Source organism: Amblyomma americanum, chromosome 10 (genome assembly GCF_052857255.1).
Source record: "Amblyomma americanum isolate KBUSLIRL-KWMA chromosome 10, ASM5285725v1, whole genome shotgun sequence".
Taxonomy (NCBI): Eukaryota; Metazoa; Arthropoda; class Arachnida; order Ixodida; family Ixodidae; genus Amblyomma; species Amblyomma americanum.
The window spans coordinates 7958229-7984975 of record NC_135506.1 but is presented as its reverse complement, the minus strand read 5'-3'; the positions used below and the strand labels follow the sequence as shown (position 1 = coordinate 7984975).

Here is a 26747-nt window from a genome sequence, read left to right as displayed (position 1 = left end):
CAATGCATATAACACCTGCCCACCGTGGCGCTGAGCACCAACTCATTGGTCGAGACATAGACAGGCTCCCGAAGAACTACCTGTGCAAAAATGAGCCTTGCAGGAGCTCAGCAAGAGGAACCTGAGTCTCACAAGCCCCACTGGTGGGTGCGTTTGGTACAGCCACCTGCCATCGCAGGGCAATGGCGCTTCCTTTAACCGCTGCACCACTGCGCCAGTAGTGGTGTGAGGACTCACCTCGATCTATGCATATATGAAAGAGAAGCAGTACTTGCTCGGGAGGGACCTCTAATGATATCCCATTGAGCTCTCTTGAGAGTAAGTTACGCGTCGTCCAGGCTTTTATTCATCGCTATCGTCAGTGGCGTCACGACTGATAGCTGGAGAGGAATGCGTGCCCCCGGCTCTCGCGTCCAGTTCGGTGCCGATCAACGAAGAGACAAGGTGATACGGAACCAGAAAAATAAGCATAGATAACAGCTGCAAGGTAATGCCCCCAAAGCACTCGTTCGTGCGATAGCCGAGCTATCCGCGAAAGTTTTGCAAGCTTGGCCGAAGCCGCTCGCCACGCTGGCCTGGTCTGCAGCTTGCTCCCGCCAGAAACACGATGAGGCAAGCGTTAGTGGCGACGCTTACACGATCGTTGCACTTTCCGCACGCGTGCATCCTTGGACCGCCCTCTTTCTTTTCTTTTCTTTCTTTCTTTCCTATTCGCTCCATCTCTCTCGGAGATGTCAGCTTGGCCGTTCCGTCACGTGCTCATGGTCTCTCACGCGGAAACTGCACGCGTTTTTCTCTTTCCTTGTTCCCACAACGGGCGCAGCGCGGTCGGCGCCGCCGCGGGCTCCTAGCGACTTGCGCGTGTAGCGGTAGCGACAGGCTCGCATTTCGGACTCTTATCAAATGCGCTGCTGCTGGAAGTGTCGTTGCCCAGCACGTCTAAGCGACGCGCGGCCACAGACCATAGTTGTTAGCGAGCGGTGCTTAAAGGGGCGAACATAGCGCGAAGACTAGAGTCGTAACGGTTAGAGTTTGATGTAAACACTCTAGCAGATGGCGAAGCGAGAAGGCATGGTCGGCTGCAGCCGTGTCCTGCCTGTTGAAGGAAACCTCGCATACAGCGAGACGACAGCACAGAGGACACGGAGGGAGTGGCTCAACAAAAACGTAACTCAGTGATTTGCAAGTGGTAGATTCTACGGCGCCGCTGCATTTGAGGAGATAACAGATAAGGGAAGAAATCTGACGCCTCACCGAGATTAGCTGTAAGCTCGCATTACAGTGAACCGCTTGATCAGGAATATTTATTTATTTTATTATGTTTAGCCTCGGCGTATATATGCAAGGTCGGCCAAACGTCCCAGTGCAACAGGGTCCGCCTCTGAGCCTTGTAGTGGTGCATTTACTGCAGCCTCCGAAGTTGATAATCTCTGGCTGGTAGAGACTCGAGAGGAGCCACATCCTCACCCCTGAAAATCTTGGTGGCTTCAGGGGCGCCGCAAGTGCTCGGCTACACAGCTCAATACCAGACCGTGTGGCCTGGAAACTTTTGGCCAACTCTGTACGTGCACATATAAGAGCTGAGAAGCAAACATTTACAACAAATAAGAGTACAGAGCAAGCGGGGAAAAAATGCGCAGGCGTTCATACGAGGTGATGCGACAAATCTGTGTTAGCAGTATTGGTTGTACAATTCGCATCTACAATGATCGCCTAGCCGCTGCATACTTGAATTGTATGTCGCCGTCGCTTTTACATTTAAGTGCTGGGTGGACTTCTTACGGGTGGAAATGAGTGTATGGGTGGTGGGTAGGACCTGTTAGCGGGAAGAGGTGGGTTGTTGGTGGTGGGTGAAGCTTCAGTAGGGTGGATTTGCGATTGTTGTTGATGGGTAGCGGCTTCCAGACAGTGAAGATGGGTGGCAAATGTGCGTGGGTAGTAGGTGGAGGCCTTCTGGAGGGTGGAAGCATACAACACAACACCAGACGGAGATATTTTGCGAATATGAGGGTACTGATGCGAATGCTTTAAACACACACACGCACACGCACACGCACACGCACACGCACACACACACACACACACACACACACACACACACACACACACACACACACACACACACACACACACACACACACACACACACACACATTTTTCATTTACAATGGAGCGAAATCAGAAAGAAACATTACAAAATTTATCATTTCTTTGTTGCAATTTGTATTCATTTTTTCTGGAGGGGGGGGGGGGGGGGAACGTCCGCCTTCTCTAGGCACTGGTCGTGCAATGTTCTTGTGCGACACGCTTGCTTGTTTTACGGTCGAACTCAGCAAGCGTCGCAACGGGTAGGCGTCGCAGCAGCCGCACGCAGCTTTTCGAAACCAGCTGTGCCTCGGTGGGCGGACATCAGCGAGCAGACAGAGGGTCGTAATGGTTCACGTGTGATGTCGAAGGCGTGGAGGAAAACTTACAATGTTTCGTGATTTCCTTTTTTTTTTCCCCGGCTCTTAACCGCTATGCTTTCGCTCCGGACAATCGGGATGGTCGTAAGCGACGTGTTTTCGTCTGTGCTGAGCCAGCGATCTCAGCGCACCCAGTTCGAAATCAACAGTATATTCTATAAGAAGTATATAGAAAGTCTATAGATGTTTTCGATAAGGGCAGCCCCGTTATCACCCGTCGCGGCAGTCTAAATAATGCTATTCTTTCCCTCCGAGCAATCTGGATTATGAGCGACGTGTTGTCGTTGGTGCTGAGGCAGCGATCCACGCACGCACCCAGTTCGGAATCGATGGTATGCCGAAAAAAAGTGGTCGCTGCCTCCAGTGAAAGACGCGAGTAAGGTTGGGCAATCCGGACAACTGAGGACAACTGCATCCAAGCTTTTTATCAGTAAAATTCGATTCTGCGGCTGCAAAATACGTTTTATTTTGTTTCTCATGCGTTTCCAAACAGTGTCCCTTTTTTTTCTCTTCTTTATCTGTACATGAGTGTCAACCGCTACTTGCCACAGGGTGGCGTGACCGCGTCAGGCAGTTTCCTGCCTTTAGTTACATCCCCAAAGACAATAATGTATTATTGTCTTGAATAAATTTTAAAAAAAGAAACATTCTTTGCTGAGACAACTGGGTTTTTAAATTTTCCCGGCATTCGACTCAGGCCAAGACAAAAAGGGACTCCGTGATTGTCATTGAGAAATGAACTGCGATGAACCCTAGCCTCGAAGATCCGCATCAAAACCTGTATCGATGTAATCGCAACGTGGTGTTTGGAATTGCCGACAGTGGCGACATCTCTATTTTATTTGTTGCTCTTTTATAGCTTATAAAAAAGCCGTTTTCAGTGCGAGTAGTACTTTTCTCGTGAGAATGCGGTAAGCTATCGATGCAGGCAACTTGAATTGGTCCCCAGTGTCCGTTTAAATTATTTCCTCTTTTTTTTTTTCTGACAACCACAGAGATGCAGCAACTGCAAGAATTCGACCTCATATTCCAGGGGTCAGCATAACACGCAAAAACACTCGTATCAGTAAGGAAAAAATAAAAAAAAGTTGCTGCATACCGGGGCAAACAGCTGCTGCTTCCACAACAATAGGCGGCAGATAATGTGTACAGTCATGGACGGGAGTTTACGGTATTCGGATTGGCAAAAAAGAATTTATTCTTGCGTAGCCTCGCTAGGCAGTCAGTTGGTATAGGTTCTAGCTGGTGGGACACGCTCACAGCTTCATGACCCTTTTGTTCGGTTCGGCCACGTAGAAGGAAATTGTTTCCCCCGAAGCCGCAAACTTTTCTCCGTGACTATAGGCCACCAAGTTGCGGCTCAGATAGACTACTTTCTGTTTACCGCATACTGTCATTACGAAATTTAAAGCCTGTTCAAAAAAGGTAGGCGTTTAGGATCGCTCATCTATACCAGCTTTGTTCACAGAGGTACCCGAAATGTCTTTTGTCTTTAATTCCTGCTTCTGTTCTTTTTTAACCATGTTTTGTGTCTTCAATATTCTGCTTCTTACTTAACGTTTCGAATGACCTCAGCAGGGTCAGCGCTCTGCCCCGTGTTAAGATTAAGGCAGACCCTGCTGAATAACGTCCAACTCTGGATTACACCGAAGCGTTAACACCGTCCCCCTTTATCGCTCGTCGCGACTGTCTAAACAACGTACTGTAAAGCGGCTCGTATGAAAGATTAGGCGCCATCTGGAGCGACTACAAATATATCCTGTGCACACCGTGTCGTCGCAAAATCAGCGCAAATAGGGCTCCTCGTCTAGCGTCACCCTTGCCCACTTCAACAAAACACAAGAAATAACAATGCTGCCCTCACTTCTTTTGCTGATTTATAAAGAAATTACAGGTCAAAAGGGAGTGTCACTAAGCCGCATTTTGAAATAATAGACTTCTGCGTTCTTGCCAGTGGGGAGTCCTTTCTTAGCGCACTTCACTATCTGGGCTCCGTCAGAAAGGCTGCAGGACCGTCATTCAACTTTAGATTGGTCCAAGTAACTCAGGATAAACGGTCACGCGGCTGTCATATGCAAAGACGAAAGCAACAGAGAGCGCGCGACTTCGCCAACGTCCGGTCCCGCCCCTCAGCGCACGTCGCGCGAAAGCTTAAAAGACAGCGGGAAGACTTTCACGGCCATCCAAGACGCGGCCTTAATTGCCTTCAGCGTCGCTTAATCGTCGTCGCAGAATGGTCTAAGGAGCGTCCTTCCAGTTATTGGCGGTACAAGGACGGGTCTTCCGGTTTAAGTAGCAGTTGACCTCGTGTATGCAAGGCGAGACACGCCGAAGCAGACGGAACTACGCGGGCAGTCTTGCATGCATTTCTGTACGGCAGACGGAAACAAAATTTGAAAGCGCCGGGCGTCAACAATGGAACGATGCTGAATCCGTCTCGCATGATTCCAACTTTCGGTTTATTCGAACCAGCATCCTGGCATCATTGACACTGAGCGGATATTAAAAAGGCGCTTTGCAATTCCAACCCCGATTAATTTGAAGAGTTTTACAGTACGCTTCGCGCTAAAATTATTTGGAGACGACTGTAGTAGTTCTCCGTGTTCCTTTCACAGCAACAGAATTTACTCCTCCTTCGCAACGCGCGCTTCTCAATGACTTTGATCCATGAGGCCATCTGTAGGAACTCGCTTTATTGTCACCACTTCAGCAGTAGTCAAGAAGCCGCATTTTATGAATTCGCACTAAGGCTAATTACATTTTACAAAAGGTGAACGACATCAACGAAAGGCCCCATTCAGAGCGCTCAGACATCCGAACAAATGGAACAAGGGAGAGGCACTGTTGGTACGAAATAGAATTATTGGCGCTCTTCCACGGACTTGGAGTGTTCGTGCCAGGGAGTTCGGCGTCCCTCTGACCTTACACGCTTCGTTGCTTCAGAACTTGAGGTATGATGTAATCAGCCTGCCAGAATTGGTTTGGTTTGGTTTATGGGGGTTTAACGTCCCAAAGCGACTCAGGCTATGAGTGAGGCCGTAGTAAAGGGCTCCGGAAATTTCGACCACCTGGGGTTCTTTAACGTGCACTGACATCGCACAGTACACGGACCTCTAGAATTTCGCCTCCATCGAAATTCGACCGCCGCGGCCGGGATCGAACCCGCGTCTTTCGGGCCGGCAGCCGAGCGCCATAACCACTCGGCCACCGCGGCGGCTCCTGCCAGAATTATAAAGTTAAGATGTTTGCGTACAGGGCTTGTCAAAAGCCCATGTGCCACAGCGTCTGCTTCTCAGACAGATTCTGGCACTTAACATGCCAATAAAATCATCAAGGTTCTCAGAGGTTACAATAATACTTATACTGATCTCTACAGAAATTTTGAACTTCGGAGGTTTCGTAGTTGTCCGACTATGGTGCTGAAAAGCAGACCCTGGGACATGGAAACCTTTGACTTACCTTATACAATTCACGGAACAACCTCATGCGTGGTCTGATCAAGTCCCTCTATATACCCATTCACTGTCGTTGCGGTTCTCTGTGATACCCATTGTCCTTCCTAAACAGTCATGAGTTAGGAGCCAAAGGTATATCAAAATCACAAATTCTGATATCAAAATTTTGGCCTTGCGAAGCATTTAGATGTTAAATACGTCATTATTACGTTGAGGGCTTCGCTATTAATGTGATCTTTAATAACTATCGAAGTATTTGTGCAATGAATGATAGCCAGTGTGGTGGCCGAAGTAAAATATGATTTAAGACAATCTGCGTTTGAAATTTCAGGTATACCAGACGCCTCAGCGGGTATGTTTCATGCTTCGTGGGGCACGCGTAATACTGCAGTCGAAACAAGCTGAATAGTCATCACGCTCGTCTGCAGACACTGAGAACAAGCGCAAGATGAGCCTATAGTTGTGCGAATGAAATCCGGCATTCACAAACCTGGGTTGCACTTCGGGGCTCCAAGTGGTGCAGGCGATCTTGTAGCCATCCCTATTCCGGAACGAGCCGCTGTCGTCTGCTAGCACGCCGATGTTTGATGACATGGTGGACCAGCTCTTGCGGCGTCCTCCGATGCGTGAGAACATGGGGCCGAGATTCCTTTCGTTTCCAGCTGCTTCCCCTCCTCTCAGCTCTGACTAAATACACCGGATGCTTTCGTGCACTTCGTGCACACACCGCTGATTAGATACCGGTGGTATATCCAGAAGACGGAAGCGGCACACAACCACTGCTTATGTCGTCCGTCGTCTGCAACAGCCGTTCTTCGTCGTCTGCTAAAGTGCGCGCACCGTCACCGCGCCTCGTCGTCGTCCACTTAGGTAGCACAGTCAATACACAAAGACAAAACAGGCTTTTAAATATCTCCGGACACGATAAAATCAATAAGCTTCTATCAAACTTGACGGATGAACTTAAAAACGAAGTTAAATGCTGGGAAGCGGAGTCGTTACTGTGGCGTCGCTCTCGGCGGAGCGATGCCAAGTGCGCGGCTGGCGCGGCGCGTTCCGGTTTTGAAGGCAGGTTGTTGGCGCGCTGCGCTCGATTCTTGTTTCGCTTTTGTTTCCTGACGGCGGCGGCGGAGGCGGCGCGCCAACCGGTAGTGACGTTGTGGTGTGACGTGACGGAAGTAGCAATCTTTTTTTCGCCTGCTTTCCTCCTCTTTGCCAATCGACGCTCCGGGTCCCCTCTTCCAAACGGAGCGCGCGCTTTGATTCTTATCCGCTTCTCTTTTTACGTTGCAGGAAGAGGAAAGTCAGGAGAAGCGGAACAAACTGCCTAGAGGCACTAACCAGAAATTATGGCCTTTCTTAAGTAGCCACGTGGTATTTGGGGCTCTCCTCGACGCATAAACAAAGCGTGATGGCGAAGCGTAAAAAAAGATTCTTGCTCCTTTGGATGCCCCAAGTAACTGAAACCAAAGTATAAGAGTAGAGTGGGTTTAAGAGGGAAGCAGCAGATAATTCTGAAGCTGGTACGCTGAACAAAACGTGTCTCTTCATTAAATCTTTACATAACTCTTCTTTTAACGGGTAGAGGTGTGAGGGTAACAGCATACTGAAAGCACGAGAGCGTATAAACGAGTCCGAAACAGCACCGCTTCCGAAAATACCCTTTACTGCCGGCATTCTTCTGCTTTTCTCGTTTCTATCCTTCTGCAGGAAGCAGGAAGAACATTCCCCGTGTTGCTGACCTCTGCCGTCTGGCCGCAACAACTTCGCCCGCTCCTTCGCAGACGACTTATGCACTGCGGGCAGACCGGGTGCGACGAACACAGTGCTTGTGCCTTTTCAGTAACGCACCACTCATCTCAAGGAGAGGGACGCCTGGAATGTCTGCATGCACTGGAGATCACTTTGAAGAGACACTACAGAACAATTACCATGCACCGATGACAATGAGGCTACTTTCAGAGAAAACGAAGCTTTCATAAGCGAGAAAAGAGCAGAAAACAAAATAAAACTGTCACAACTACCCGCCGCGTTCAGAAGTAAACTGCTATGTCATTAATAGTTATTTGAGTTCACTGATCTATGAGGCCAGACTGCACTGCCATTTACTTTTTCTCAATGATAATGAAATCCACATGTCTCGACACCATATGGAAAATGTGCCAAGAACTGTTCGGGTGTGACGAAGAACAAAAATTGGCCGGGAGTTTAGCATTGCTGAGTACGAAATATTATACGAAAGCACAGTTTTTTTTTTTATGTAGGACACCACCGCCACGTACCTGAAAGCGCGATTGAGGTGTCCACTGATCCAGGGAGCCAGATATGCGGGTCTTCAACTTTTTCATCATCGGTGCCAATTTACCCAATGTACGCCGTCGTCTATGCTCCAATACTGCATTTCGGCAGCATTGTTGTGAGCGACAATGCGCATTGCTCTAGTTCCTGCTTCTGCCCCAATGCACGCCAACGCATGCAGCGCACATCTCTGTCACTGCCGCCACATAGCTTAAAGTGCGAATATTAGTTCTACAGTAGTATTAGTTGATGAAGATGATGTGTCATGAACAGCGCGAGAGTGTGTTGCAGTTTAACACAAGGCCTGCTCGACTGCGGCGATAGCCAAGTGCTCTCGCGCAGTGGCCAGCGAAGCTGATCTGTTCGTGCTGCCGCGGGTTCCAATCCCACTCGCGGATATTTACTGCATTTATTTTTATTATTTCATCTGGCACGAACCCACACACGCCGTAAGCATACAAACATCCCAAGATATTGCTCGGGGTTTGCCCATCGCCAACAGGGCTTTCGCACTAATAAACCTGTATGGCGATCAAGCTGGATCGTTTGAATGCGTTAGCGTTTTCTGTTGCTGCTTATTCTGTAGTAGCTCCACCTCAAGGGTGTGACGCGATAGCGTTAAAGGGTTAATTAACGCACATATATGCGCAATTAGTCATTCTCGACTTTACACTCATACAAGAAATGGTGCAGTGGTTGAGCGATGCGCCACTGCCCCGACAGGTGGCTGTTTCAAACGCATCCACCGATGGGGCTTATGAGACCCAGGTGGCTCTTCCAGAGCGACCTCTTGCGGCTGGTCATTAATTTAACTGCCACCTGCCACCGTGGGTAGTTATCTCACAATCCGCGGTGAGCAGGTTGCCACTGAAATGGTGGGCAGGTTGGGATGACGTCACAATGTTCTCAACACGTCACACGTGACGGTGACATCCGCTTTAGCAGACCCTTCCAATGTTAGCGCATTAATAAGAGTCGGAACGATAATAGTTTCCACGACTAGCTATTTAGCAGTTTAAATGATTCAATAGAAATTTTTCTTTCAAAAGCCGTGAGAGATGCGATCTGTGCAGGTGGATTCGTCAGAATGGCGGACACTATGCACCTTACAGAGCTCTATAATCGAAAGATTAATTAACTAAATTTAACTTTGGGATTAAACTGCGGAAAAAAGGAAATTACTCTGTTATGGTAGCGCGTTCATCGCCCTCCTGGCGTATAACATAGAGATAGAGGAAGATGGTAGGCACGGATGTTAAGCAGAAGGGTGTTCCCGTCGGCTACCCTGCACTGGGGAGGAAGGATGAAGGGATTGAGAAGGGAGAAGGGTTGAGGAGCACAGTCACAATTTGTCCCACTCCAGCGAGTCGCTCTAGCCACGTGCAGGTTGTTGGCTTAGAAATTCAACTGCAACCTTTCGGGCTGCATTTGAGTTGAGCCGCAAGAACTGAATGTAGCACGTCCAGTACCTGCAGCGCGCGTTGTACTTCTGGCGTGCACAGGCCAGAAAACAGATCACGCATAACATTCATCAAGGACGTGAGCATTGCAGTCACTTGCAGATTTTGACCATGGTCCGAATCGTGTCTTTTGTATGGAGCAGTTGCGGGCGTTGGACACTGAAAATGCGGCAACGACCCTGACCCAGTGTGCGTACTACAAGGCTTCGGTATTGGTGGCGAAGTAATACCTGACGCAGTAGGTCCGGCGTCACCAGAAGCCGGCTCCCTTTATTTAGTGCTGTTGTTGGAGAAGGCGGACGCCCTGCGGTGGCTCCTGAAGGCTTCCCTTCAAAGGTAATCGATTACCTTCTTTGAGGACCTTCGGCGGCGCGAACGACATCGTCTCACCTTTGCAGCGGCCTCTTTGAGCGTAGAATGGCCTCGCACCATTTGCTTGAGTACCGCCAGTTCAGTCTTTACACGGGGACAGTCTTTCGAGAAAGAGCCGTGTAGGCCACGACAGTTGCCGCACGTCACGGCAGTCGCGCGGCAAATATCGCTGCTGTGTGGCTGGGAACATCTTGGGCATACGATGGAGTTGAATTGCACACGCGGCTCACGTGACAGACCCTCATGCACTTCTTTCACTGTAGCGGCTTAGAGACGAAAGGTTTAACTGGGTGTCGAAAGTGGCCAACATTCACGTATGATGGCATACAGTTACCCTTGAAGGTCAGCTTGATGCATTTGAACCTTCCAAGGCGCTGAACTTGGATTTAAAATGCTGTTGATCATACCCAGCAATTCTGGACAAAAGCATTTCTGAGCGGGAAACCGTTTATGAACGCAATTATTTCATTTAATGTAAGATTTCACAACAATGTCCGCAGATCACCCGACGGCAGTCCTGTATATTTCCTTTTTCTGTTAACGTTTTTGTTATCTTCAAAAGCGTTCCCATTGATTTTCTATGGGAGTCTTAACTATTCGATGCGATCGCTGAAAACAGTTTAAAAGAAATATTTTCCTAAAGATCCGAGTAATGGATCATTGCCTTCAATGTTTCTATAACAGTGTCTTACCATTTTCCAATTTTCAGAATTCTTGCGCAAGAAAGCTGGGCTTGCACCGGCTTGATGAGCATGGGCAAATCGGCGTCACAAATGGCGATGTCGTCATTGCAAATTACGCCAGCCGTAGTGCCGCTGTCTTGGAGGATAAGAGGGTGGACGGTGATATTACCGAGTTTGGTGGTGGCGGTCAAACTTTCTAGTGCGCTCCGCCCCACGACATCAATGGAAACGAAGAATTTATAGGGCTTTACTCTCACATCTTTCATCCCTCGCGGTACGAGGCTTTCCAGGTGCATAGAGGTTCAGGTTGCCGGTTGGGTGCTGCGGCACAAATAAGACTGTATGTGCCGGGGCACTTCAGACCCTGATAATAGTTGACGGGCTTGATAAGGACGACTCGGCTTCTCTGCGCAGTCTGCGCTTGGCCTTCTTGCTAACGACCCGTACGAACCCGTCGTCGGTCGAGGAGCCATCACTTGGCGCCGAGTTTAGATCACAGTGTCGTGGCTGCTTGAGTCACTCGGGCGATAGAGGCGCTTTCTCTGGGCGGCCACTGCCGACCCACCGGGTTCTGAATAAAGCCCAGAAGCCTCCACTTCCATCGCCGCGACAGAAAGGGAGCGGAACCTCCCTGGTTATGGCACAAAGAACCAAATAACTGCAGAGACGTGAAGGCTGCGTTCTGATATAGAACAATTTCTTCGTCTTCTCTCCCCGAATATCTTAACTACAGTCGGATACAACTCAAGTCTGCAGTGAAGCTCCGCCCACATTTAGGACCCCCGCAGAGAACTCCTCCACGACATAAAAGTCGTCCTTTGTTAAAACTTTGCTTGCTGCCTGGACAAGAAGCTAGTCAGAAGAAAAAAATAAGCTCTACAATTTGATGCCCGGCTTGTTTAATAAAGTCAAGCATTAAAAAGGCTTATTTTGTTTACTGCTGTGGTTGGCTGGCGGAGTAATACAGGACGCCGCGGACAACTGCAGGACGCCCAGTGTTAGCAACTGCTGTTTTTTTTAAGTTGTATCCTACTATAGCTTTTGATACTGGCCTCAAAAAATAAGCATAACTAACCAAAATAATCTATGGTTAGCCAGCTTCACCCTGTCGTTGGTGTCCCACGCCTATGCGGCCAGTGTTTAGCTTTTACAATCCTTGCGAGATCGCTGTGGCATTCCTGCCTATTACAGAGAAAGAAGGTTAGCTCGTTAGACAGAGAAATGTATTTTCTTCTCAACAGCATGCGCTGTTACTAGCAGTTTTTGTTGGCGCGAAAGCAGGGACGGAGAGAACAGATTGGATAGAACAATACTTTTGCAGTGGTTTCCTGCTTGCGTGAAGTGTTTGGAAAAACTAGACGTTTTTAGCATACCGAAGACGTATTACCGGAGACGTATACCGGTTTACCGGACCCTTCTTGCGCATGCGCAGTGGTATTGTTGGGGTCGGGGGAGCCACTGCGCGTGCCCAGCCGGCGTCCGGTAAACCGGTATACGTCTCCGGTAATACGTCTTCGGTATGCTAAACACGTCTACTACCTCGTTTCCGTTTAGACCTTCGTGTCCAAGGGTCCATGTTACTCTGTGTGAGTAAGAGAGCCTAATGAATAGCGTACTCGCCTTTTTCCAGTATAGCTCAGTTTCTCCCGGGACTTGTAATTCCTGTATAGCCTGATAACTTCGCATTTCTCTGGGGAGTACTTAAGATCGTTCTCTTCGACCAATTCCTCAACCAGGTCTATAGTTGTTTGCAGAGCTTCTTCCTTCTGCACCAAGGATTCCTGTGTAGCCCATATGGTGATGTCATATCCGTAGAAGATTAACCGATATCTCCCCGAGTTAAGAGCTATTTGACTAAGTTTAGCATTGCTGTGTTGAAAATCCTTGGAGAGTGCGGAGCCCTGCGCTGTGTCTTTGAATAGGTAGTATTGGTGAACAGATCTCCCCCGTTCCTGTTTTGGCTGCGCGATTGAAGAAAATGGTCTTCACGAAGTTCAAGATTTTCTTCAGCAGTTGAGATCGTTTAATTTTTTGTAATATCGTTTGGGGCCCGATATTGCCGAAAGCTCCTGTAGATCTAGTTTTCGCCGTGTTTGGGGATTGTGTTAGTCACTGAAAGAGCCACACAGCAGCATCTTCGAAGGTGCACAGCTGTAGACTAGAGGCCCATTTCAGAAAAGAAGATCAGATCGCGAGAACACAGACTATAGGGGGTATTGTCAATATAAAACATTTCAACTGGCGTAGCATTTTTTTGTCGTTCAGGTGTTATGCTCAATCAGTAGTCATGTGTCAGTGGTTCGATGGTTTAGGGTAGCTCACTGTTCTTGCTTCAAAAAGGTAGCTCATCAAGCAGGCGAAAAAATTTCTTCGGGTTAAAGTACATTCAGGCTACTTGAACATGTTTCTGCGTAGCCTTAATTGCTAATAAAAAGGCCGAGTACAACAAACGCTAGTTGGCGTTAAAATATTGAGAGCGCGGAAATGCGCTGAGAGAGTTAAGACGGAAAAAACACCTGGACCTTCTGTTATTTCTTTGTCTTAATTACCTGTGTGCGCTTCCACCTTCTCAAGAAAGCAAGAACTCGTCAGGATACCTTTGTTAGCGTTCTCTAGCACTCTGGGTAAATTAGAAACACCAGAAAAGTTCAAGGTGTTGATATCGCAGTCGAACTTAGACAATGCTAAGTAGCAGGGGAGGCCTCAGCAGTATACTATGAACAGCCATGCCGTTATCGAAATCGGACGCTGCCTGCTTGCAGTGCAGTAGCGAGACAGCAAGCTTACCGAGGCATTCGCCATGGCAGCCATAAATTAAAGGCTGCATACTAATGCGACTTTAGTATTCCGCGTGGTAATCAGTGCAGCCACGTGATCCTTTTACATTTCTTTCCTGTTTTATATGCAGTGCAATAGCGAGACAACGAGTTTATCGAGCCATTCACCACGGCAGCCTACAATTAAATGCTGCATAAAGTGTTCCACACGCCAAACAGCGTAAACCACCACGATCCATTCAGAAAAGCGCATTAATCTCGCTCTGCCTCTTGGAGCACCCCTAAGCCTTGCATCGCATTGCGGAATGCCCCGCTATGCATGTTTACGTAAGACTGGCGCGTGCCCACAGCGGGCAATTGTCGAAGGTATCCATACTGGGCACTTGTCCAGGGGATTGAAAAGCTCTCCAGGCAGTCTTACGCATCGACTGGTCAAATGTTTGAGGGGAATCCTACAAGGAAGAGTAGATTTGTAATAAGGAATTAATTACTCATTGGCATCCACCCAAGCGCAGCCATACGGCTATAAAGGAAAGCTCCCTTATTACAACTCTTACGCATCGCTCATAAGTCCAATTTGTCGTATGCTTCCGTGCATTCGCCACTGTTTTCCGTCCAATTTCTTCTGTCATAATAGTATTTACTACCCTCTCCCCCTGCCACGGTGCATTATATAGTGACCCCAGTGCACTACCTCCCTTGATCCGTTCCTTCACGGTGCGGTTCAGGTGTTCGATGAGAGTGCAGCATTTGCTCGTTTATTAAGCATTTTATTTCCTCCTAACCAATTATGAACATTGTTATGGGTGCTGAGCAAGAGGCTTCGAGATCGTAGCTCAGGCTTAAATGTCTGCCTTTCAATGGAAACCTCTCCTTTTCTCCATTTGTAGCTACTGCTTCCAAACAGAGCCTCTTGATTGCTCTATGGGCACCTGTTTACTGAAGAAGTCGTTCCAAGCGCCAGACATCGATATCTTCCAAGGCGACTGCGTTAGGTTTGCACAGCAGCTGCTATAACGCATCCGTATGCGTCACTAGAGTCACTAGATAAAATGTTTTTATTTAGTGGCTCTACGCGTCACTACACGCTTTTCTTTTCCCTGCACTATTGCTGTTATTGTCGTCGTTGGCGTCATCGTTGTTGTTGCTGCTGCTGCTGTTTGTTGTTGTTGCTGCTGCTGTTTGTTGCTGTTGCTGTCTATGTCGCTGTCTATGTCGCTGTCTATGTCGCCGTCGTCATCGTCATCGTCGTTGTTGTTGTCGTCGTCGTCATCGTTGTTGTCGTTGTCCTTGTTGTTGTTGTCGTCGTCGTCACCGCCATCGTTGTCGTTTTAGTTGTTGTTGTTGTTGTTGTTGTTAGTGTCGTTGTCCTATCACCACATGGCACTTACCGACACTAGGGGACGGGCATTGCTACAGTCAAGAGAAAGCATGAGAAAGAGGTCGACGTATGCAGATACTTAATGGCCGGAAAGCCACGTTTTTACTACAGTGCACGCACATGAAACTCAAATGAAGATATGATAAAGAGCGAGAGGAATAAATTTAAGGCTTTTTCCCCCTTCAAGTTTCCCCTTCTGGACTTCGGGAGCACCGTCGGGATCGCCAACAGTGCGCTTAATTTCTTCACTATGGCACGAACAGCGCTAGTGCATCGACTGCGACTGCGCTACACCGTTGATGGAGTCTATGCCTATACTTCGAAATGTAGCGAAATCCTAGACAAGAGAAATATGGAAACCTTCATTTGAGATTAACAACCTTCATTTTTATTAGTTCATGAGAAGTGACGACCAAGGAGACAGTTGCATGAAGCTGCACATGGGCTATGAGAGACTCCATTGTGGTGCGCTCTGGATTCATTTACACCACCTGGGAATCTTAAACATGCGCTGACCTGTCACAGTGGAACTCATCAACAGCCGCTGAGCCACAGCGGCTGGTTAATTTAAGGTTTTGCATCCTGTTTATGAAAACATCCTGCGAAGTGCTTCTAAAAAATAAAAAAATGTCGCGCGACTTCTTTAGATTGTCAGTGAAAGCAAACTAATAAATGTGTAAACTAGTGGATTCAAATAAAAAAAAACACGAAAATTATCATCACAAAAACGCTGCTTGACGCACGTTTAGATTCAAGAAAGCGGTAAAACATGGCTGTTCGTACAGTGGAGGAATCAGCTCATCGAGCTAGTCACCGCGATGTGAAAGTGTACCACTGACTTCTTACAGGCGCCAGTGAAAGCCGACGCTACATGCAACTACGACTTCTCAGTTAAGACTCATCAACTGCCTCGTGCACAAACAAACAAGCACGTCTCGTGCTTGTGTTTCATTGAATGTTAATTTCATGATGCAGGAAGGTTTGGCTGCGTCGCTTTTTCAATTCCCTTCTTCCGTTGTCCTTTCAAAGCTGAACCGCAGTTGAAAGGATGCGACTGCGCTGGGTTGTTGCGTGATCGACACAGTGCTCGGTAATTCGTGCTTCTTTTCCAAGAGTGCTCCGAAGTTTTGTACTACGCTACGCAAGCCACTTCGCGAGGTCAGCGTGGCTGTCGCGTCACTCCAAGTTAAACCAGAGCTAAACCGCAGCCATTTTATAAAACAAAACTCGCCCTAAAGCCAAAGAGTGTTCATGTCGAGCGCTGCTGCACGCAGTCACGCAGGTGGCGTGAATGAAACTTACGCACAACCGGTTCGGACGGCAATTTCATTGCAAAGAAAATAGTAAAAAAAAAAACAAGTTTCAAACACTCATGTACTACGCCTTCCACTTGTTTCAGAAAGGTTACTCGTCGAGTCAAGGGTCTTTTTTTTTTCTTTTATGAGCGCCTTCCGGTTACATTAATTCCTCTTCACGGATAAAACTTAGCTACGAGATGAAATCTCGTAGATCAGCATCTCGCAACTTTTTCCCAGATGTCGCAAGCCGCCGCTGCCTTACAGATATGTCTGGCCATCATTGCCACGCAGGAGACGTAGCACAGATTTGAGTTCACGGAAAGATAATGCCTCAGAGCGGTTCAAAGATAATCTTGCAAACCGATCCCCCTCGCCATATTGCATATCAGTGCGAAACGCTCCACCGTCAAGGTCGTTTTGGGAGAGCAGTTGCGAGGGCGAACTCTAGCATCATGAGCTAGATTTGGGTGTGTGTAGAGTCCCCTAGAAGCTACGAGCGAGGCATTCTCTGCACTTCTGTACATTCACGGTGACTGCATGTGATGAACGCATCTTGTACGTCACTTGTGGCGCGTGCATTGTGCTCTACGACTTTGTCTGTGTGGAACGACTGGATTGGTTGAGTTGGGATATAACGTCTAGGTTTAATTTTTTTTTCATGCATTCTTCATGTAGCGGTTACACTTAAGTATGAAATTAACACCTTAAATCGCATCTAAAAGAGAAATCTTTAACAGGCATTGCAGTTGCGCGTCCTGAGTCCAGAGTCGCCCGCAGGAAGTTGAATAGAAGTGCAGCTGGATCTCCCTACAGCACGTGATTGACACCTGTCTTCTCGATTTCGACTAGGATGTCATTAACCCGTGTTTGTTCCCTCACCCACTTTGCCCGCTTCCGATCTCTTAACGATACACCTATCATTTTTCTTTTCATGTCTCGCTGCGTTGTTCTTAACTTAGTCTGAACCCTTTTCGTTAACCTCCCCGTTTCTGCCCCGTAGGTGAGTACTGGTAAGATACAGCTGTTGTGCACTTTTCTCTTGAGGGATATTGGTAACCTGTTGTTCATGATCTGAGAGAACCTTCCATATGCGCTCCCCTTCATTCTTATTCTAGTTATTTTACTCTCGTGGTCCAGATCTGCGATACATACCGACCATAAGTAGACGTACTGCCTTAGCCTTCTGAGACCGAACAGTACTTTATATTTCTTCATATTAAGTTTTAAATCCACCATTTTCTTTGCCTATTTAGGCTCTAAATCAAACGAAGCGCATTTTGAGGACCTCCGTTTTATTTATAACTCCGAATAAACCGTACGCTTTATGGTCACAAAAAAATTTTCCCTGGGCCGCGCATGTTCCTACTAGACTTGCCTTTATGTTTTCAATAAATATTCAACTGAATACCGGCGTCTGTCTCAACCGTGTCCCTCCATCCTTTTTTATGTGCCGCCTGAAAATGCACCTCCTGTACTGGACCAAGATTATTTATACCATGAGAAGGCCGATGTGGGCTGGTTGGTTGGTGTTGACGGAGAGTATGTAAGCGCTTGAGGCGGAACAAAGGGAACGGGACACACACTTGCGCTGACTAGCAACCAAATGTTTCTTTCGTGTATCATTGTTTGTTCCGAAAATCCGACTGATATTTCACTAGAATTGAATGAAATCTGTCAACATCTCAAATAACATATCGAAAAAAATTTCGCTTTTGGTTGTCTTGCAGCAATAGAGCCAATTAGCCCACATTTCTACTCTCAGCCCATGCATTTCTTCGACTCCAGTAGATCATTTTCTAAAGGACAGCGTTGATCATGGCCTCATATTGTCCGTCGCCTTTTCACACTTTTGGCCGCCGCGGTGGCTGGGTGGTCATGGCGCTCGGTTACTGGCCCGAAAGACGCGGGTTCGATCCCAGCCGCGGCGGTCGAATTTCGATGGAGGCGAAATTCTAGAGGCCCGTGTACTGCGCGATGTCAGTGCACGTTAAAGAACCCCAGGTGGTCGATATTTCCGGAGCCCTTCACTACGACGTCCCTTATAGTCTGAGTCGCTTTGGGACGTTAAACCCCCGTAAACCATAAACCATTTTTACACTTTCATAACAATGTCATCGCATTTCTGCAGCGGGAAAAACGATATAGCTTCTATAGTCCATTCGCCCAAACCTACACTGTGCCGTGTCGACGGGTCAGTTCCGCAGCTCGTTGTAGGAAGGCGGCTGTAAACATGTCTCGTTTCGCGAAAACTTTGCCCGCCTGTATTTCCAAGCTGACGACGAATGGTACCTTAGAGATATCACAACAGATAACGAAAGAAAGGGCCAAATTAATTCACTGTGTCAGCAGCGATGGTCTTCAGATTATCCGTCTATTTTGAGGCTGCGCTACCAGCCGTGTTTTTTTTTTTCGCGAGCTCCTGGCCATTACCCCCGGCGAAAGCCTATAGTTTGGATCCTTTTCAGATTTGTTTATTTTTTTACTTATACGACGCTCAAGGCACCTTTTATGACATTAAAGTGCTTTGCCCGATATGTAATAGCTTTTCAGACGCTAAAAACAAGTTGTGCGATATAAGAGCACGCAATATCGTGTTGTTGTCAACATCAAAATTAAAGCTGCAACTCGCCCGCAGCGTACACCTGATGAAGGAACCGAGCAGGTTCTGAAACGTCGTGTGCTTTTTAAGTTTTTGTATGGCATCCTTTTGCAACTTAAATTAAAAATTGTATATTACGAGGGTTTAACGTCCTGAAGAAACACGTCGGCTCTGGAAGACATCGTATTGGAGGGCTCCGAGAGAGAGAAAGTAATTTAATGAAAGGAAAGGAGGAGAGGTTGGCCGGCGCTATAGGTGACCCTGGTTTTAAACTCCACACTGGGTAAGAGGGAAAAGAAAAGTAAAAGGAGATGTGAGGGTGTGAATGGAGGGTGATGATGTCAGAATGCAATGGATTACTTGGAGTGTTCTGGGTTAGAGGAGACTACACTGGCTGGCACTGACATGAAGCACATGGAGCGCATGTCTTCCACATGCATCATGTGTCTCGCGCTCCGCATTCAATCGGACACTATGGGGTTCTTTAATGTGCATTTCTCTAAAATTTTGATTATTTCATACAACTCGATGTGTATATTCTGCTTTTCATGTATGCACATATGTTCAAAAAATGTATTAGTGATCATTAAGTACATCTTTGGGATTCTATTACATGTGTATTTCTTGATTACGTATTATTTACCACTAGACGAGCCTGGAATCTGTAGTTTTAACCATACAATTTTATTTATTAAGTGTATTCATTATTTGTATTTTATAGTGTGTATTTTTCTTCTCATTTGTTGTATCTTTCTTATGTTTATTTCCAACACCTGATATGTCGAAGCCCCTGCTATCGCGGCCCTGTTTTCGGGGCCATGTCAAGCTGCAAAAGCAGATTTTTGACTGGAAATCCTTCCAGTTGTTCTGGAAAATAAATTATATTAAATTCAACGCTCAATTAAGTTTAATCTTATGTTTATGTTTATGGGGGTTTAACGTCCCAAAGCGACTAGGCTGTGAGGGACGCCGTTGTGAAGGGCTCCGGAAATTTCGACCATCTGGGGTTCCTTAACGTGCGCTCACACCGCACCGCACACGGGCCTCTAGAATTTCGCCTCCATCGAAATTTGACCGCCACGGCCGGGATCGAACCCGCGTCTTTTGGTCAGTTTAATCTGCCAGTACATTTTCCGACTGCTGTTTCAATGCGTCTGGATATTTATTTCCCGTCCGCAAAATGTTCAGTAGAAATAATACCGCCGCTTTAGCTCGAGCAACTTGCCGAGGTTGTGCACAAAGACGTCACACCTAAGGGCAACGAATGCCCCTGCCAGCATATCGTTAGGGGGGGGGGGCGTCTCAGTGCTCCGCGAAACCGTGAGCCATAAACACCAGCGCCCTGCAAGGTGAAGTTACGAGTTGGTCCGAACGACCGTAGCGCTTACATTACTCTTTGTTTACCTCTAACTGCAAGCTATGAAGGGTGCAGGTAGAGTCGCTTCCATCGTCCCACTGTGGTCGCTCTATCTATTCATATTATAACATCGAATCTCTGCCCTCGCGTACCGCGTCGAAAACAACAAATCGTGACGCAAAATATGACGCATTAAACCATCGCTTTTTTTCAAAAGCAATTGAACGAAGATAGCTATCTCGCAGCCATTAAGCGGCCTCTTGGTCGACGCAAGATGTGTAGCGAAAGAGAAACAGTGCCCAGTGCATCAAAAATGTCCATTTGTCGAAATGCCTTCAGGGATGAAAGTACAAGCCGGTTAAGGATATGGAAAATTGTTTCGTCGGCTGAGCTAAAAAAGGTGCCCGTTACATGGAAGACGCTGAATAAAAACACTCACGAAACACCGTTACAGGAGACAACAAAGAAGACCACCAGCTCTGCGCTAAGCTGCGGGTGTCGTGTACGGTAAATGGGCTTAGCACTCAGAAAACACCAATGACGGACGTGCCTTTACAAAGATGACAAAATACCAGCGCCTGTGTCTGTCCGTTCCTTTAGTCCTCTCTTTTTTGCGCTAAACCTTTTCCTGCGAAATATACCGGCGCTGCGCTGAGTTGCTGTAGTTCTATAGCTCCGTCGTCTTTGTAACATGATTTGCACCTCACAGACATGCCAACAGCAAACTCATTTCAAACCCTTGCTGCGGTGGCTCAGTGGTTAGGGCGCTCGGCTACTGATCCCGAGTTCCCGGGTTTGAACCCGACCGCGGCGGCTGCGTTTTTATGGAGGCAAAACGCTAAGGCACCCGTGTGCTGTGCGATGTCAGTGCACGTTAAAGATCCCCGGGTGGTCGAAATTATTCCGGAGCCCTCCACTACGGCACCTATCTCTTCCTTTCTTCTTTCACTCCCGCCTTTATCCCTTCCCCTACGGCGCGGTTCAGGTGTCCGTCGATATATGAGACAGACACTGCGCCATATCCTTTCCCCAAAAACCAATTATTATTATTATTATTATTATTATTATTATTATTATTATTATTATTATTATTATTATTATTATTATTATTATTATTATTATTATTATTATTATTATTATTATTAACCTGTGCTGCTGACCTCTTGATTGCATCCTTAAGGGTTGGTGAAGCGTTGTCCACGTTCTTATTCAGAAGGATACACGCATATTGTAACCGGATAGAGCGTCCGGCAGACAACCTACCACCGCCGTCCGAGTGCCCTGCATCGACGAAGAGGAGGTGCAGAGGGAGAGAGCGATAAAGAATCACCGCGCCCGGTCGTGTTTCTCCTGGTCTCTTGCGTCCTCCTGTGGATTTACCTGGACGGGCCCGCCGTCCCGCTACAATATGCATGTGTCAGCGGTTCAGAGAGAAGAAAGAAAAAAAAACTTTGCCTCATTTTTTTCTTTTCCTCGTACTTGCGAATACAGGGTGATTTGAAGGTAGCCGGAAAAGTAAAAATTCAATAATTATAAAGGTATAGAAAGTAGTACGATGCGCTCTCCTCAGAAATGCGCAAGAAAACATGATAATATCTTCAGTAACGAAACTTCTTGTTGCGAGAATAGTAACATTTGCCACCGACAAGGGGCGCTACCGTTGCGTCAGTAGCGCGGGAGGCAGAGAGTAAAATATGGTATGAAGAACGACTAAGGACTAGAGTATTTAAGTACATTTTTAGAAAGAGCGCTGACTCACAGAGGCGGAAAAGGAATAGGAAGCTAACCTATAAGAACGCAGGATACCTGGGCAGAATAATAAAGATTGTCAAAAGGCAACTTAAAAAGGTAAAGCGTAAGAACTGGGTAAACTCGATGGGAAAGAAACAGTATGTCGCATGCGGCGATTAACACCCCAAAGCGACACATGGCTGTGAGGGACGCGGAAGTGGAGTGCTCCGGATTAATTCACACAGCCTGGGGTTCTGTAACGTGCTCTAACACCGCACAGCTTTAGCAGTTTGCATGCGACCGCCACGGCCAGGATTTCATACTGCGACCTTCGGATCAACAGTTGAACGCTAAATCCACTGAGCCACCATGGCGTGTATGAAAAAAGCCGACTGTGCACTTATATAGAATGTAAAAATGCGATATCAGGAAGGATTCACTTTATAATTAAAGGCGGTGCTCTGCTGTACGAAGCGAGATCAGGATGCCTTAAGACGCCCTGATACAAAAGGAAATGTACCCAGCAGGATGATTCATGCAGAAAGTGGGATAAGTCCCAAGAGAGAATGGAAGATATTTTGGTCGAATGTCGTGCTATCTGTTCCGATATCGATGCCGGCCAAATTAGCATAGCTGAGGCACTGGGTTTTTATATAAAACAGGTAAAGCCCGCGGTAGAGGTCAGCGAAATACAAGTGGTGAATCCGTGGCTTAAAAGCAGGTAAGGACGTATGCACAGCGTTTTGTCATTCAAAACTGGTATAACCTAAAATCAATTTGAAATTGTAGCTGTAATAAAGGTTAATTCCGTCATCGTGACCGCTGTAATTAAAAAAAATGGTTTTAAGGTGAAATCATAAAATTCATAGCCTGGTGGCGCATCCCCCAGTTTCAAAGGGGCGCTCCCATTGTCCGTCCGTCCGTCCGTCCGTCCGTCCGTCCGTCCGTCCGTCCGTCCGTCCGTCCGTCCATCCATCCATCCATCCATCCATCCATCCATCCATCCACCCACCCACCCATCCATCCATCCACCCACCCACCCACCCATCCATCCATCCATCCATCCATCCATCCATCCATCCATCCATCCATCCATCCATCCATCCATCCATCCATCCATCCATCCATCCATCACAACCAATCAATCAATCGATCAATCAATAACCAATCAATTCATTCATTTATACACCCATACATTCATTTATACGTGGCGGTAAAAACTTTGGCTACTAGCAGTGATCAGGACTTCGTTCAGGCGCCATTGTACGCCGTAGCACGCAACGACGACTCAATTGAGGCATCGAATATTCCTCGGAATATCCCGGCAATTGCCCGCTCAAACCGACCTGGCCGTCTGCTGCTTTATTTAGCTCATTCCGCGTTAACTTTACAATACCACTAGGGGTGCTGATGTCCTTTTGTTAATTTAACTTTGTTCTGTTATCGCATTAGGTGCATGGTGTTCAACTCTTTCAGGGGCCATATGCTGTAGCATTTCAGTTCGTTTTCGTTTCATGTGATCGTGAAGAAAGCATCAGAAGGCGGGAAAGCAAACGACCAATCACAGGCGCAGCAAACCAGTTTGGCCGAGAAAGAGCGACCATGCTACAACCCAATCCGGCCACAGGCATTTTTCGGAGACGAGATTAAGCGCCGATAAAGCTCGTGAGGCCCGTCAAACTTGTCGTCGTGCTCCGTCATTCATAAGCGTCGGCGCCTTACCATGAGTTCAGCGTAGGTGCGGGGCGGGGCGCGTTAACGAAATTAAGCGACATTACGGGCATGTTTCTGCCTCGGCCAGCATGACGTCATCCTCTCCGTACAGCTTTCACTGAGAGCAGCGACTATCGGAAGAGTACCAAGTGAAACGGGAACAAAATGTTATACTAAATAAGAGTTCCCCCCCCCCCCCATTTTTAATTCACGAGGCTAGCCTCACGCTAGATGGCACGCCTGGATTTGCGTGCTGGACACGACTCTATTGCACGCTGCAGTGTTCAGAACTTCGCTGAGAGACGAAATCTCGAAATGCATGAACGCTCCGCTACTCTTTCCTGTTTCGAAATGGGCTTCCGCCTTGCAGAAGTCCTCCGCACCGTTTAGAACATTCAAGCTTTCCTGCCGAAATGTCCGACAATTATTGCAGTAACGGAGATATGAACGCCCAACAAGGAGAGACAGTGCATATTCTATGCGTGCAAGGTAATTTTGCCAAACGATCAGCCTAGCAACTGCGCATTGGAATGCGCAACGCTTTTTTCCAACGCGCTTGTATTCCAATTGGAACCTCCCTCAAGGAGACTGTTGAGAGGGAGAACTTGGTAATCAGGAAGTGACCTTGGTGTTGGTGCTATCACGAAGACGACGAAGCCGGCAGTGGCGAGGGAAGATGCGCTGGCGCTAGGCCAGCAGCGATTACATCATCTCTTTGCCATCGGTCATCGCGTTTCATTCATCGGCTGGCCGCCACGTAACATTTGGTGGAGGTGGGCGATACCACCCAACTCTCATCCTCCTGGTCATCGTGCTTCGGAGCCTGTGTCTACCTTCTCCCATCGGCTGCTGGTTCCTGGTCCGCGTCGTCCGGCTGTGCCCCAGCCTGCCAGACCCGAATCGACCTTGGCCTTGCTCCCCGCCCTTACAAAAATTTCTTTAGGCAGTCTATAGTTTGCCCATAGACTTTTGTTTATAACGTCTAGAGACTCTCTACAGACACACCCTAGAGAACTGTCTATAGGCAATACAAATCCTACAGACAGTCTGTAGACAATCTGTAGATTTATGGCCATACATTTTTAGTAAACTTTTATTTATAGACAGTTTAAAGGCTGTGAATAGACAAAAATATCTATAGGAAAGCAATAGAGTCTATAAGAAGTCTATACACTGTCTATAGACAATTTTTATAAAGGGCGGACCACCTGGCACGAGGAACTGCAGCCGGCGCATTGACCCCACCCTACCGACCCGAGGCGCCACCCACATGTGAGGGACACCACCCATGCCCATGTCGTTCGGTGCGTCCAAGGGCCTCGGCAGTCTACTCCTGGCGACCTGCGGCCAGAAAGCTTCGTGGACCAGGAGTCATACGCCCGTCTTTTTCGTCGCGGCGGCCCGCACTTCACCACCTTGCTATTTCTGTTGTATCGTCCTCTCAACCCATACTTATTTCGCGCGTCTCTTCGTCAGTGTCTTTCACGATCGGGACGATCTCTCGGTGGCCCCGGGTATAGTGTCACGAAGATGCTGGCAGTGGCGTGGGACAGACTGCTCTCCTAGGCCAGCAGCAATTAAATCATCTCCTCGCCATCGATCGTCACGTCTCATGCTTCGGCTGGCCGCCACGTAACAGTATTATAACCCTGTCAAACAAAAATAAGTAATACTCGTGACGGAAGCCAACAGTCACCGAAACAAAGTTGCATATAGGGGAATATTTTCTCTTATTTTATAATTTGCGGGCTCAACCAATGGGATATTAGTAGTGTAATTATTTTATAGCTGAAATATAATTGAATAGACAGCAGAAGACAAATGACCACATGCCGCCGGTGGGATCCGAACCCACGACCTTTGAATTTGGCGTCCGGTGCTCTACGAACTGAGCTACGGCGGCGGCGGCGGTCCAGCCTTCTGCTTTCGCGGGTATTTATGTAGCGTGTAGCCTAGCCTTGAGTGTGGCCACCAGCGCCACCCACATCTATTGCGGTGGACGTAGCACGCCCTGTTTTAGCACGAGCGTCACGTCAAACGTCATCGTATGAACAGGGCGGAAGCTGTGAGAGAACCCTCGTACGCTACCTAAGACATTAAGGCTGCCAGAACAGAGGCCCTCGTTAACTCATTGAGCTGACAAGGGATTAAATATAGACAATAAAATAATTACACTAATACTATCCATTAAGCCCACAAGTAATAATAAAAGAAAACATTCCCCTATTAAACTTGATTTCGCTAACTGTTGGCTGCCGTCATGTGTATTTGAAATCGAACGCCTCAATTCCCTTCCCTTGTATGTCCAGAAAGTGAAACGTCACTCGATTCCACCGGCATTAGCATCTGTTATAATTAATAGTCTGCTACGCGGGAACATTTAATGTCACTTGGTTTGAGCGATGTTGGCCACTGAATAAGTTTGCGAAACTCATTCGTATTCGCCCTGGAACCGAATATCTACTCTGGACACCAGACACTCTGCAGGAACAAGCAAAGCCAAAAAATAATTTGCGCTCCGCCAAAGCCTAAAGTTTTATTTACTTAGTTCAGCAAAGAAGGCGTTCAATTCGGTGTCAAACTATTTGCACAGCATGCTGTCGTGAATAGCGATTATTCTCGGTCTCAGCCACTCCCTAAAGGGAAGCACGGCCCTACCCGCGACCGTTGACAATTTTAGTTCTGTCTCTCTTATTGGTTGGCGTTCCGCGTGCATTTAGCTCGAAAGTTCTTGAAGCTGTAAACGAGAGCTTCACCTTTTGGATGCTTATTCCCCCCCCCCCCCCCCCCCCCCCGCGTCTCCGCTGCATCTCTGCGCTCCACCGTGTCAGCCATATTCGTTTGCATTTATCGGATTTGTGGCTGACGTTACACTTGACTTGGCTTTTGATGGCTAAAGTGCAGCAGCATGGCCGGTAATATTGACGCCGATAGTATCGCACAAAAATGTTTTAACTCGCATTAGAAATGCTCAACAGCAATTTCGAACACATCTTTTAAGCGTGCTCGTGTCCCTTAATTGTACTATTTTTTTCACTGATCATCGTTGCTATACTTTGCGAATGGCATTATCTTTTATTGTGCAGTATCGAAAGAGATCGAATCACATAAGATGCATCGAATGCACTGCAGTGATAAAATGTCTCAGTCCGACAAGG

At 47.4% G+C, this 26747-nt stretch overlaps 1 protein-coding gene and 1 non-coding gene across 3 annotated transcripts in view; both read right to left on the bottom strand.

Annotated features, from left to right (window-relative positions):
• The window catches only part of LOC144107671 (monoglyceride lipase-like), a 58258-nt gene extending 51301 nt beyond the window's left edge, over window positions 1-6957 (bottom strand). For both annotated transcript variants that reach the window (XM_077640787.1, XM_077640786.1), the window contains exon 1: window positions 6411-6957. In XM_077640787.1, coding sequence (XP_077496913.1) covers window positions 6411-6556 — 146 coding nt within the window. In that variant the 5' untranslated portion in view covers window positions 6557-6957. The remainder of the gene's footprint in view (window positions 1-6410) is intronic.
• An 18462-nt stretch (window positions 6958-25419) lies between these two features.
• TRNAW-CCA (transfer RNA tryptophan (anticodon CCA)) lies at window positions 25420-25492 on the bottom strand. Its single transcript has one exon. It is a non-coding gene; the product is annotated as a tRNA-Trp (tRNA).
• Between the last annotated feature and the right edge of the window lie 1255 nt (window positions 25493-26747).